Raw genomic sequence first — 15,164 nt, 5'->3', positions numbered from 1 at the left:
TTTGTTTTGTGAGATTAAGAGTCACAAAACAAACTGAGGGTTGCTGGGGGGAGGGGGTTTGGGAGAACGGGGTGGGATTATGGACATTGGGGAGGGTATGTGCTTTGGTGAGTGCTGTAAAGTGTGTAAACCTGGCGATTCACAGACCTGTACCCCTGGGGATAAAAATATATGTTTATAAAAAATAAAAAATTAAAAAAAAAAAAACCACCTCTGTCTTCAGTTCGGGTAATGGTCCCAGGATCCTGGGATCAAGTCCCACGTCAGGCTTTCTGCTCAGCAGGGAGCCTGCTTCCTCCTCTCTCTCTGCCTGTCTCTCTGTCTTCTTGCAATCTCTGTCTGCCAAATAAATAAACAAAATCTTTTTTTTTTAAAGATTTTATTTATTTACTTGAGAGAGAAACAGTGAGAGAGAGCATGAACGAGGAGAAGGTCAGAGAGAGAAGCAGACTCCCCATGGAGCTGGGAGTCCGATGCGGGACTCCATCCCAGGACTCCAGGATCATGACCTGAGCCAAAGGCAGTCGTCCAACCAACTGAGCCACCCAGGCATCCCTAAATAAACAAAATCTTAAAAAGAAATTAAAACTAGAACTAAAATATGATCCAGCAGTCCCACTTCTGGGTATTTACCCAAAGGAAATGAACACACGAACTCAACAAGATGTAAGTACACTCATGTTCACTGCAGTATTATATATAATATCCAAGACATGGAGCCAACTGAAGTATCCACTGAGGGACGAAGGAGAGAGAAAATGTGGGATGTATGTACAATGGAAGATTATAATATAACGAAGTCTTGTCACTTGCAACAAGGATGGACTTGGAGGATATTACACTAAATATAAGAAGTCATATAGAGAAAGACAAATACCATATTACCTCACTTGTATGTTGAATTTAAGCATAAAATAGCTTAAAGACTTGAATACACACTGCACACACACATGTACACACACATACACACCCAACCAGGAATGATATTCGGTCATGTAAGGAGGAATTCCTGCCCTTTAAGACAATATGGATAGGTCTGCTAGGTGAAGTAAGTGAGACAGAAAAAGACAGACACTACATGTTTTCACTTATATGTGGAATATAAAAGTCTAACCCATAGAACTAGGGAGCAGCATCATGGTTGCCAAGGGATTGAGGCCAGAGGACCTCTCCCTAGGGAGAGGAATAGGGAGGTGTCAGTCCAAGAGTACAGACTTCAGCTCTAAGGTGATAAACAAATGATCTAAGGTGTATCATGTTCAACACAGTTAACAATACTGTGTTTATGCATTCTCACCACAAAAAAAAAAAACAAGTAATTATATGAAGGGTATAGAAATGCTAACTAAACTTACTGTGGTAATCATTTTACAACACATATGGATATCAAATAATCACAATGTACATCTTAATCTTATATATGTTATACATTAATACCTTATAAATCTGGGGGAAAAAACTGTATTCAGAATCTGACCATTTCTGACTTATGACAAGCCTCCACTTACTTGATTACCACAGTAGCCCCTTAAGTGAGATTTATGCTTATGCTTATGCTCATGCTCGTTGTAGTCTACATGCTCCAGCAGCCAGGGCGATAGTCATGATATCCATCTGGCCATAGAACAGTTCTGTTCAAAGCCCTCCCGCGCGTTCCTCACAGCATCTCAGATTAAAAGCCCAAATCTGTGCAAAGCCCTACAAGGCTCACATGATCCAGTCCCTCATGAAATCTCTGATGTCATCTTTTCTTTCTGCCTTATTTGCTTGGCTCCAGCCACACTGGCCACCTTGCTAGCCATACCACGCGTGTTCCTCCTTCCAAGACTTTGCTCTGTTACCTCTCCTGGAATGGCCCTGCCATAGTATCCCAGATTTGCTCTCACCCATTCCAGATCTTTGCTCAATATGTCACTTTCCTGCCAAAGACTCCCCTGACTCTTGCCTTTTAAAATTACCCAGCACAGGGTGCCTGGGCGGCTCAGTGGGTTAAAGCCTCTGCCTTCGGCTCAGGTCATGGTCCCAGGGTCCTGGGATGGAGCTCAGCGTCAGGCTCTCTGTTCCGCAGGTAGCCTGCTTCCCTCTCTCTTTCTGCCTGCTTCTCTGCCTACTTGTGATCTCTGTCAAATAAATAAATAAACTCTTTAAAATAAATAAATAAATAAATAAATAAATAAAATTTCCTGGCACTCCTGATTCTTCTGTTCTATGTTCTATGTTTTCTGTAGCACTTTCCAATCATACACCTCTAACGTTCTTAAACCCTGCTGGATGCTTCAGTTAAAACCACGCTGTCTCCTATCTTCCTTACCTGTAACACCTTAGATGGTCTTCTTCATCCTGGTCTCCCCCACTCCCCAGCTGGCATAGACATACAAGTTTCCCAATCCATGGAGGAGGATACTTTGTCACAGGAGAGACTGGGTATCGATGGTAACCATGGAGCTAATTGCTACAGGAGGCTATTGTTCATCCCTGGTGAGTTCGAGTCAGGTGATCAAGGTCACTTTCAAGGTATGGAGGTAGAGTGAGAAAGGGAGTGGGGTATTCTGTACTAAGGAGATACTACAAGGTGATGATAGATAATGATGCAGTCTGACCTCACCAGCCTGAGAATGGTAACTAAGTATTAACTAAGATAACTAAGAATTAACTAATGATTTTTACATGTGCAAGTCAGCAAACACAGACAAACAATCATCAGCCCACCTTTGGATGGTATGACTTCCTCACCACCTACCAACTGGGTAGCCAAACCCCTACCTCAAAAAGCTAGAACGTAAGGAAGCAAGAAAAACTACCCCACCGCAGAGTCTGTGGGCCGAAGAACACTGCAGCACTCGGTCTCATTTGCAGCTGACCAAGACGATCCGAAATCTCCAAAAGAGAGGCTCATGCGAAATATTACAAAGTCACTTGGAATCCACCCCATGGAATACAATTTCGGCAGAGGCATGTTCTTTTACAAAACTTAGAGATACTCTGATGTTCACATATTACAGCTTTCTCCTAATTGTACGGACTTACCCATCAGGGATTCCTGCTTTTCTCTGGGTTCTGCGTCCTCCTTGATTTTGCTTCTGAAACCAGACTCAGGAACAAAAATCCCTAGCTTTCCCTGCCTTGGGAACGCAAGGAATTCAGACAGATAACAGAGGAGAAGCTGCCTGGTCACCAAGTTCCTGCGAATCAAAAGGAGAACGTGAAGAGAAGAGGGAGCAGAAGATAATGTGTTAGCGTGTTAATCCGTTATAATTTTGGCCAGAATTGGACCTGCTAGTAGGAGCTGTTCTTTGCTTGAAATTTTCCTACAGCAAATAGTAGTTTCCACTCATTGTAGCACATGAGACCACTGTTCTCGCGATTTTTAACTTGGCAAGTTTCAAAGAACGTTGGTCCAAATGAAGGTCCGCCAGGTCTGTCTGACTTGCTCACGCCCGGTGCAGCTGCTCCTGTCGTGTCTCCGGCAGTCCCGGGCAATACCGATGCTGTACCCCCTCACCCCCAGCTTCAACGTGTCCTTGTAACACATCTTCTGAGCACATCACTGGAGGGTGCCCACCTCAGCCCGTACCACTGAATACCAGTAGGATAAAATCCTAACAATTAACAAAGCTGAATCCAAAGCATTATGAGTCTCTTCTTGATGACCAACCACTCTTTTGGTCTAGAATAACTATATTTAGCATAAAATTATTTGCCGTTTTTCTGATGATCTACATGTTTAACCAACTGACTATACTTTGCACGAATATCAAAGTGTCCTTTCCTAATTTAGTTCTGCTATCAGTGTAATACAAAAGCTATTTCTCTAAATTAGGTTGTATTTTATTAGTCTTTTAAATATGGAATTGTAATGGTTCAACGTTAATGAGATTTAAAAATGTGTCACTTAAATTGTGAGCAACTTATTTCAAAAATATTCCAGAAAATAAGAATTTCTTCCAGTAGTATAAAAGTATGACTGATATTTAAATCTTGGTAAAGCTGACTGCACTTTGGTTAGATTCATCAATAAAATAATTATTGAGTGCCTTTGTAACTGAAGTGCTCAGGGTATTTCAGAACTGAATTGGTGAATCACAGATTAGTTTATTCTAATACAAGGAAAGGTGATATCCATTATAAAGGCAGACAGGTAGAAGGTACTGGGAGGTTCATGGGAGGGGGAGAGATCAGTACTGGAGGAGTATTATCCCACTCTCCCAGTCATTGGTCAAACCCAGCTCAACTGAATCTTGATCATCTCATTCATTAGTTCCTTTTTCATTTGTTCAAACACATATTCAGAACCTACCATGTACCAGGCACTGTGCTAGATACTGAGGATGAAAAATGAATCCTTCCCTCACCATGTTCAGTTTAATGGATCAGATAGTCACGTAAATAAATGATTATGACAGGATATAATGCCTTGCACAGGGTGTGTGCAAATCTGTGGAAGCCAAATCCAAGGAGAGGATAATAACTCCACCTTGTGCCAGGGGTCACGGCAGGATGTGTTAGAAGAAAGAAAGGGGCTTTTGCACTGAGCTGGACAACTTGAAGGTCAAACAATAGTTGGTCAGGGGGACAGGAGAATGGAGTTAGGCATTGTTACAAGTTATGTATTTGCATTTCAAAAGCAACTCCTCTTCTCTTCAAATATGCCTTAAAAATCATTTAAATGTCTCCTTTTTTTTCATTTTATTTCTTTTCAGTCTTCCAGAATTCATTGTTTATGCACCACACCCAGTGCTCCATGCAATACATGCCCTCCATAATACCCACCACCAGGCTCACCCAACCCCCTCCCCCCGTCCCCTCCGAAACCCTCAGTTTGTTTCTCAGAGTCCATGTTTATTTTTTAACTGAGTGGTTGAAGTAGCTCTAAACTCAGAAAGCGATTTACCTGGTCATAGGCATTCAAGAGGCCAGTCAAATTGTTAAAATGAAAAAGTTAAAGCAAGAGTTTGACCTACACCTGTCTATTTAAAAATAACCATAGCATAGTTAACGGATAAAACAGCCTATATCTTATTGCTATTGATTTTTAAGGCTATTGATTCTTGTTTTAAGCTTTACTTTAGCAGTTCTAAGAAGTGAGGATGTAGAGGAGGAGTGGGACCACCTGAATAAAAAATAGGATGGTAAATAAATTCTTTTTTTTCCCCTCCAACCTCTAGATTTACCAGTATTTACACCCCACCGGTTTGTCCTCAGTGCCTGCACATGTGTGGGATGTACAAACAGTTCCCTGGTCATACTGTACACGGCACAGCGGCCACCAGAGCACGTGGATTCCCCATTTCTGACCGTCCTGGATTCCAGAACCATACATGTGCAGTAAGTAGAAATGTTGTCTCTGTCACACACTGGTTTATGCAAGAATCCCAGTGAGCTCAATCAAGGGAAGGGTTTGTGACATAAAATTAATTTTATTGTGATGAAATGCATAGAAGTGATTAGTTCAGTGGTTCTGGGAACCTTTGATTATCACTTGCCAACTTAATTTCCATTTCGTCTCTATGCAATCAGGCTGAGCTATGTACGTACACAGAGTCTGTGCAAACTTCAATAAAGGGGAACTGACCACTGACAGGACTGCCTAGGGCTTTTTGTAGGAGAGTATCATCCGTGATGAGTTGGAATTAGAGTCCAAATATATATTTCCTTTTTGAGTACAAGCTAGGACCTTTTTGTTCCCCTCCGGTTGAAGTCAGAAGGGAATTTTCACATAGCGGCATGTTCAGGTTACTTTTTATATGAAGTGATTCTGATCCATTTCCCAATCTCCAAGGTGCAAGGTGTACCGTCATAAAGAATCGGAACTTAAAAGCCTCTCCTGCAACAATTCCTACTCATTTGTATTCATCTCTGTTGGTCTCAGTTTTCCCACCTGGAAGAGAAGGGTTTGGGCTGAGTAAATTAGGATATTCATGCAAACTGGGAAACATGTTTCGTACCCCATCGTTCTGGGTCTGAGCTGTCCTCCTGGCTTTCAGGGCTGCCCTAAGCTGAGCCCGCATTACTTACACAAAAGATCTCCCACTACTCTAAGGATCTTTCAGCTTACCAATTTCTGTCTATTTTACGAACTGTCCGGCTCATGTTCCCTGACATGATGTAAGCCGTATGTGGAACATCTCTACTTTTCCTTCTGCCTACTGTATCCCATCCATCAAGTAGACAGTCTTCCGTGTCTAGGTAGTGTGTCACCTTATCCATGACGTTTGATTTGACTACTTCAGCACTGCAGTCTTCGGCTTCTCTGTATTCTGGGGTGGCATGTTAATTCAACACTAGATGGCTGCATTTTTTCAGGACAATTATGTTATTTCTCTGTCTCTATCTCCCGTTTCTCATAAATTCTCAAATGTCCTACTTCTCTCAATTCTTATCCTACGGCTTAAGTTCAAAACTAAATACTCACACATTTTTTATACTATTAGCTAATTAAAATTATAAGTAATGAAAACGGGCACTATGTCATATTTTCTTCAGATCATTCAGAAGAGACGTTTAATAACTACTTGGTTTTTTTTAACATTCAGTGTGTGTGTGTGTGTTGAGTGGCATAAATCCAAGTTCATATGCATCCTTTAAAATTCTTGTACATTTCAGATTTGACTTGAAGGAATGATGGATAGTCATGCTATGTTTTTCCATTCCCAGGTGGAAACAACCAAGAAATGTACATGGGATTCTGGAGCGCTATATATTATATATTTCAAATCACACACATGATTTTGCAGTTTGGGATGTCATCTATAACAGCTCTGAACTTTTTCAGGATCACCTGCTAGAATACTTGTCCCCTGGTAATAAATATCTCATCAAGCTGGGAGTAAGTTCACTTCACTTCTGTCACTTTCTCTTCCCTTCTCTTCTGCTTCTCTCTTCCTTTGTCCCGTCTTCTCTTACTCGTTCACTTAAAAACAAAAACAAAAACAAAAACAAAAACCTAAAACGTGATATTGCTATTGAGACTGAAAACTAACCTCACATCATAAATGGGAATGTAATCTAATACCTACATATTTATTTTGTATTACACAAAATGATGGCATAACAGTCCGAGTCAGTCGATTTTTTTCCCCATATCTAATTTGGGATTATCAGAAATTATTTCTTCTTTGTTATTTCTAGAATGTCATAATTGGTAAGGGCTTTTTCTAAAATGCTTGAATTAATAAGGTTACTTCCTTATGGAGCTTATATTCATTTGGAAAACAATGTTCGGTATGAAAATTTGAGTCATGTATTTTAAAATGAAGGTTTAAATGACCCCCAAATATTCTAGATTGTTATTATAGTCTAGTTTACATTACACTTCTATCTCAAAAGAACAGTCACTTAATAAAACCCTAGAATCAACATACTTTAGAGGTCTTTAGACAGACAATAGCAGTTTTTAATGCAAAATAGCACTTTTATACAAAGGTCTTTTAAAAGACCTTGATATTACTGTGGAATTTATACTCAGTGGTTCCTTTTGTTTTTTGATGAAATATAATCTTTTTTAAGTTTAATAGCACATCTGAAAATAACTGAATATAAACATGAGATTGTCCCTATTTGTTTTAAACACACTCTTCATTTTATAGCAATACCTATATAAGGATATTTGCTTTGATAAATGCCATAGAAAATATTCTGCTCTTGATTATGAATAAATTTACATTTATGTAGACACTGTGTATGCATTCATTTTACTTAACATGCTCTTGAATGCTCTAAATATTATACCACGAGAAAATAAACTACATTCAACTATTGCTAACTGTCTGACCTGACATCCCAAAACAAGGGCAATCAGGCAATGTTAAAAATCCTATTCAGAACTGACTCCGTGTGCCTAGGTGTTCAGCACGCAGATGGGCTTTTGAAGCAGCATCTTTGATTACTTAGTTTTATTACTCAAGACGTAAGAAGGGTATTACTTTGGTTTTCAAAAACTAATACAGAAATCCACACTATTTTCAAAACAGTGGTAATATCAAAATTCAGAAAACACTCTATTCCTTAGAAGCAACCAAAATTAAACAGAAATTTTTGTACTCTTGGTTTTTATCAGGAGGCAAATGTCATGAAACAAAGTTATACTCCCCAGGCAATTTTTAGGATATGCTGTGCAATCAGTGTAAATCCATCCCAATCTCCTATGTTTTACACATCTGCGGTATCTTGAAAAATAAATACCGCTATTGGGAGGCTACTCTCTCGTGTTTCAACTCAGATTTTGCTATCAACTGTGTAACCAAAGGCAAATTCACTTAATTGCACTGATTTTTATGTTCTTTAAGCCTAAAATCAGGGCTTTGAACTAGATGATTTTTAATGTCTCTTTGAGCCCTAAAATTACATTACACTAAATCATTTTGTGATCTCAAGCAATATTCTATGGAGTCAAATGAGATCTGTCAGCCCCAGAGTAATGTTGATGCAGGACGTCATATAGATGTGGAAGTCTTTGCCCTAACTCTTGTTAGGGAAATAAATTTGCTCATATTATTTTTGATTTCACTGTATTTAGTAGTAGAGGAAATACACTAATATATTTCAGGAAGTAGTCAACTAAAAAGTTTTTTTTTTTTTTTTTTTTTATCTAATTCTATAACCGGTAAATTAAGTGAACCAGAACATTTTAGGTTCATCTTGGTTAATTGAAGGATTATTATATATTTCACAGTCTCGACATAATAACTAGCTTTCAAGGTCATTAGATTAGTAGATGGAGATTAGGTTCTCAGCCAAGTGCAGTTGCCTTTATAGATAGTCTTAGTGTATTGAAAGTTCTAGAAAATAAAACATATAGATGGCCAAGCCCTTAAGAATAGAAGAAAATACATGAGGATTCAAGCCACTGTGATTTACTCTAGACTCAGAGACAGTATGTTACTTCAAGTAGCTTCATTAATTTTTCCTGTTGACTTGGCTATACACTCCTGAAAGGTAGAGACAGTCTCTTTCAAAATTCTATCTTTTGAGTCAAGCACAGTGCCTGGTAGGAACTAGAAACTCAGCAAACAATTCTTGAATGAATGGATGAATGAGTAAATGAACACTAAGTATATGTATTTCATAAAGAATCTGAAACTTTTGATATGAACTAAATGATTTGCTGTAGGTTGTCAGAGTCGGGGACTGTGTGGATCCAAGCATATGCTTTTTCTACTGGAAGAAACAGCAAAATGTGTCCATACACTCCACAAATGGTATTGTGGAGTATGGTAGCTCTGAATAAAGATAATGAGTCAGCAATTAAATAAAGAAGCTAGTAATACAGACTATAACAAGATACGTTGGGCTTAATAATTTTCATATAGTCGCTAGACATTTGCCTCCTGATGAATGTTAAGTGTTAAATATCTTTTCTGGGGGTGCCTGGGTGACTCAGGAGTTAAGCTTCTGCCTTCTGCTCAGGTCATGATCTCAGGGTCCTGGGATCCAGTCCTGCATAGGGCTCTCAGCTCAACAGGGAGCCTGCTTCCCCACCCCCTCTCTCTCTTTCTGCTTGCCTCTCTGCCTACTTGTGATCTCCATCTGTCAAATAAATAAATAAAATCTTTACAATAAATAAATAAATAAATAAACATATATATATATCTTTCCTGGAAAGATTCTTAGAACTGATGAGCTTAATTTTTCAAAAGATCAGTTATAGATACCATGGCCTTATTCCTTCTCTTCATGCTTTAGGGTTTGCTGCATTCTTAATATCCTCGGAGCCTACTCTGAAAACCAACCATTGAAAAGAGGATGGGAGCTTTGGATGTTCCTAACAGACATCATTTCAAAATAATTGATACATATTGATTGATTACTCATTTCTTTATACCAAAATTCAATCCCCTATTTGATTAGAAGTTAGTGGACATTTCAGGGTGGTAGTATGACTTTGTCATTTAACAAAAATGGCTATAACTGAGGAAAGCTATAGGAGATGGGTTGAAATGCCTCGTTGTAAAGGCTCAGAGGCTTTCATAAAGCTTGCCATTTCATAAAGGCGTCTTTAATCAATCCCACTATTTTGCTTCGTTTTTCTAAATCAGAATTTTAATCAGCATTCAGTTGTATTGCATGCAGTGGCCTCCAGTGCTGGTGGGTCAAACAAGATACCTATTGGTCTAATGTCATCTAGATGATACCAGTTAGCTTTGACCAATCGGAAGCAACTTTAAGAGCATTTTTCCCCCTTATTTAAGGAACTGCTCACTTAGCACCTCTAAATTCATGCAAAAAGAATGTGGAAAAAAACAAAAACAAAATAAAATATTTTGCAGGTAATTCTCTTATTTCAACAGCCTCTCTATAAATTCTGTTTTATTTGCAAGAAAATTCTCTTGTAAACTCCTTGGGTTCTTAGAAGTCACCTTTGTCAAATTATGCGTTCATGGATTTAGATGACATAGCCCATAACCCAAAGATCAATTCTTCCAAACCAGAGGATGTCTTTATTTATCCCAAATGGCATCCCAAAATTCTCAACTCAAAGTAAATTTCAATTAACATTTTATTTTCAAATATATATAATTACATGTCTTATAATATTTCTTTGGGAAGAGTTAGCTAGGGACAAGTAAGCTAGGGACATAAGTAAGAAAAATAATAGTAACAAGTAGACTATATGAATTAAATCTTAGTGTGTTGTGGATTTAACAGTAAGATGTTCCAACATTTTTCCCCTCCTAAGGAAAAAAAATCTAGGAACTGAAAGTGGATAGATTTCTGTCTCTCTGAGGACTGAAAAGAATGCTCTTTCTATCACTTCCCTTTGATAATTCAGCTGTCCCACTTGGGCTCTTTTCCTGCCATGTTTTCTAGCGGACTTTTAGTATGTTTGAAATGTCTTTTTTTTTTTTTTAATTTTAATGTTCTAGTAGTTATTTCTTGGGCTAACAATGACATGTCCTAGAGCTTTGAGTCATGGTTTGGTCACAAGTTCAATTGATTCCTCTTTATTTGCAAAGATTCTGTTCTCAGGAAGGGGATAGTTTATCTCTTCCATATATATGCACATGCTGCAGCTGAGAATTAGAGGGAATCCACAGAGGTTAATTAGGTCCCAATCTTAATGCAATTTCATGCCCAAGCCACAGTTTAACCCACCAGAAACTTGCTTACGCTGATGAGAAATTATCCTGTATAGGCTACTGCTGTATTCTTACAAGGGAACATGAGATTGAACTCCATGTCAACTGACCATTTAATATTTATACTTTGAATACTTAGAATAAAGAATTTGCAACAATTTGTTAAATGGTATACTGCAATAAGAAAAATATCTTTAATAATAAGTCAACTCTCTCTTATTTATAGGGAAAAGAATTTCAACTGTGTTAATTATCAAAAGGTTATTCCCTTAATATCAAGCTGAAAAGCAGGAGACAGGCCCAAAGAAATAAAAAGGTGTTTTAATTTTTTATGCTAGCAAGATCTACCTTCCCTGAAAATGAACTGAATGCCTATCTGCTTTTTACATTGTCCTATGATTTTGCTTCATTTTCTTAATCTGTTTTCAGTAAATTCTAGTGCTTTTTGAAATATTTTTAAAATTTGTGTGCATTACAACTGGAACCTAAAGAGATACTGAAAAAGGTTAAGTGTAGTTTTCAAATATCTGTGTTGTATAAAGATATGATTACTAATATTTGCTAGCAAATATGGTCTGGAAAAACCATGTGTGTCTGTCTCTGCTTCCTGGAGAAATGTTTATCCAATAAACAAAGCAAAGATATTTTCCTAATACACTTAAAACATTTATTTTGGAATTACTTGTAGTTAATTATGAGAGTGCACACAGAAGTTTCCAGGTATTTTTTAAGATTTTTTTTTTTTTTAATATTTTATGTATTTGAGAGCAGGGGAAGGGGGAAAGAGAGTGCATGTGCCCGTGATCAGGAGGAGGAGCAGAGGGAAAGGGACAAGCAGACTCCATGTTGAGTCCAGAGCTTGGCCTAGAGCTCGGAGCTCAATGCCTTGACCCTGAGATCATGACTTTAGCTGAAATCAAGAGTCAGATGCTTAATCAAATGAGCGCCCCCAGGGAGACCACCCCTTGGTATCTTTAACATCCATGTTTTCATTTACGGCATTAGTAATACCTTATTAGGGAATGGGAAGATTCTGTGATCACTTTAAGTTGGCCCTGTAATGAACCCATTTCCTCTGGCACATAAGTAAGTGATTTGACCCGTTAAGCCATTAAACAGTCACTCAACAACTGCTTTGTTGCTGATACATGAGAAATGCTATTTTATTCAATTTCAAATTATGCAGTGCTTTAAGCATATTAGTTACACTGTTGCAATGAAAGTGATCATATTTGCTGTCGAGGTTTTCGTTTACTCCAAATCACTTGTTTTTATCCTGAAGTAGTTTCAGTCTCTAGTACTTCCCTCCCGTAGTGCACACACACGTGGGTGTGTCTGTGCATGCACACACTTAATTCCTTCTAGGAAACTTTGTGAGAGGCTGATTTCATCAAGGCGATTCACCCAGACAATAGATGCCCTCTCTCTAGGCTCTAACGTAGGATGCACATATAATTCATACACGCATACATTTTGGATTATTTTCTAATTATTGGAGATGGCTGTCTTGTGTCCTAAAAAGTGAACTAATTAAATGTCAGGCCTCAGCATTACACAGATTTATTTGGTGGGGTGGCAGGGCCGGGGGCGGTGGGGGGAAGGCGGTGTGGAGCAACAAACTGTATTTCAAAGACTCTGGAACTCTTGTTAGGAATCCTCTGTTTCCAAGGCTCACTAAAACTTTTGGGACCCAGAGTGAAATGTGGTTTTGGTTTCTCCCCAGGCTTGCACAGGGGGTGGGTGCACCGTGAGCGAGGCCAGCGAGGCTCTAACTGAGGAACAGATACCCGAAGGAGTGCCGGCCCCCAAAGCGCACTCCTACTCACCCCACTCCTTTCACATCTCCTGGACGGAGCCTGAATATCCAAATGGTAAGTGAACTCTTTTAGCCTCAAGTTAAAAAGATGATTAGCAAAGGTAAATTAATATTCTAAATGGCAGCTTATATGTGGTGCTTAATTTTTAATGATCATTTTAGCACATAAAATACCTGAGATAGTATCATTGTCTGTAGTTAGGAGATTGTAGTTTTTAGGCTAACACACAATTTTGGTGGCTCAAAAGTGCTCCCTTTTGATAGTTCTTGTGTACTGCATCTTATTGTTCAATACGGTCCAGGAGAGGTGCAGAGAACAGATGAGGATTCCCAAGGTGCTATTGTGACAGTGACATTATATTTTCAGGGAGTTTCTATTTTTGATAGTTCTTAGTTCGTTCTCGGAGAGGCAGAGAGATGGAAAGTCCATGCACATCTTGTATTTCAAAATGCTTTTGATTGAGTAAGTTTATCTTAGAAGAGACCACTTGAAACTCTGTATTTTAATATATTATATGTAAATTTGTCAGCATGCAGTTTTTAAACAGTGCATATATTAAATATATGTGTATTTCTACTTGTTGTTTAACTTCAAGTTGATTGCGTATATTTCTAAATGAAATACACATCTTTGCATAGCTTAGAGAATTAAGTTAGCCAGTTATAGTTAGCTTAAATAAAATTTTATTATAAAGAATTTATAAAAACTTGGAGGTAGAAATTACTTTATTCATTAAGTAGAAATATTTTTAAGTTTCAAACAACATACTGTCCTTATTCCAGACTGGTGGACACTTATGTACCATCAAATTTTGTTCCCTTTAAGACAAACATCGAGATTTTTAATCTCCTAGAAATTGTTTTAAGTAGCTTGTTACTGAAAATTGAGATGGCCTTCTTTAGCATAGCCAAAAAGAATGGAAGAAAAAAATTGTAATTTTATTAGTTTGTCTTATGTTTACTATGATATTAATTATTTCAGTTATCTCATTTAATTAAACTTTTGGCAAATGCATTAGATGTATTTGAGGTGATGGAGAGAGCTCAAATAATTATAGTGAGTGATTATCTCTACTATAGAAGTGATTCCTGTACTGTTACAGATTTCCTACTAAAAAAAATAAATGGATCTCTATTTGATACGAGACAGTAAAAAAACTTGTCGTACTTCATGCTCCACAAATGTATCTGGCCCATCGATGGCAATGCAAATGTTAGTGATTTATTCCTGTTGGATTGGTATTAAATGCCATTACGTGATTTGCATCGTAGAACATTTTTCTTCATACCAGTTGGTCATGGCACCTGAAACCACAACTGTACTCAGAATCCTAGGTAGACCTACAGAAATACTTTCTATATTTAAAAGAATATTTGCATACTATGTTTTGTGCATTTATAAGCAATTTTAAAATATATTCATTGAACCAAAAAGAATTTGAAGTTTTGCAGATTTCTTGAAACACTTTTATTATATTCTAAAGTCTTGTGTTTAGTCACATCAGAATTTTCAAAATTTTTATTGTGGGGCAGTGTGGGACATTTAAAAAATAATAGTGTTCATTTAAAAAGAAAACAGCAACTATCATGCCACCTACTTTTCTCTTCACTTGCCCTAAATTTTCCAGTGTTTGATTTTTATTTTCTGTTGTCTGAAAAGGGAAAATCTGATTGTTGGAAAACAACTTGTTCCTCTATTTGTTTTTAAAGCCTCATACTTCACCCTAAAAACCTAACAGAAAAATCCAAATTCTTTAGCCTAGTATTCAGGTCACTCCCAACGTATGACTCAACCTGCATTTATAGAGTCACGTTCCTTTCTAGAATTCTTATGGCTTACTGTAGGGTTGTAACACATTCCTTTCTAAAATACTTATGGCTTACTGTAACACACCTAACATGTGTTCTTTTCTAGAATACTTAAGGCTTACTGTAGTGTTGTAAGATGTGTGTGTGTGGAGTCAAATAGGCCTAGAGACAAATATTACCTCTGCTGTGTAGTAGTGTGTTACTTTGGGAGATGGACTAAATTCCATGTGCCCCGGTTCTCTTGATTGTAAAATTGGCATTGACAACCCCTGTTTTTTTTTCCATCTTCACTGTGGAAATCTAAGTCATTCGTCAGAACTAAACATGGGTCTCTTTAAAAAAAAAAAAAAAGAAAAAGAAGAAAAAGATTTTATTTATTTATTTGTTTCAGAGAGAGATGAGAGCTCAAGCCAGAGAAGAGCAGGGGGAGAGGGAGAAGCAGACTGCCCACTGAGCAGGGAGCC

At 37.8% G+C, this 15,164-nt stretch overlaps 1 protein-coding gene across 1 annotated transcript in view; it reads left to right on the top strand.

The window, feature by feature from the left end:
* USH2A (usherin) overlaps positions 1–15,164 on the top strand; it is a 673,955-nt gene that overhangs the window by 327,130 nt on the left and 331,661 nt on the right. Inside the window, exons 32-34 of the mRNA XM_059413329.1 lie at positions 5,166–5,325; positions 6,655–6,826; positions 12,799–12,946. Of these exons, the coding sequence (XP_059269312.1) occupies positions 5,166–5,325; positions 6,655–6,826; positions 12,799–12,946 (480 nt within the window). The remainder of the gene's footprint in view (positions 1–5,165; positions 5,326–6,654; positions 6,827–12,798; positions 12,947–15,164) is intronic.

The sequence above is a fragment of the Mustela nigripes genome, chromosome 10, assembly GCF_022355385.1.
Source record: "Mustela nigripes isolate SB6536 chromosome 10, MUSNIG.SB6536, whole genome shotgun sequence".
Lineage (NCBI taxonomy): Eukaryota > Metazoa > Chordata > Mammalia > Carnivora > Mustelidae > Mustela > Mustela nigripes.
The sequence above is the reverse complement of the archived record's forward strand: the minus strand, read 5'-3'. Positions and strand labels throughout refer to the sequence as shown.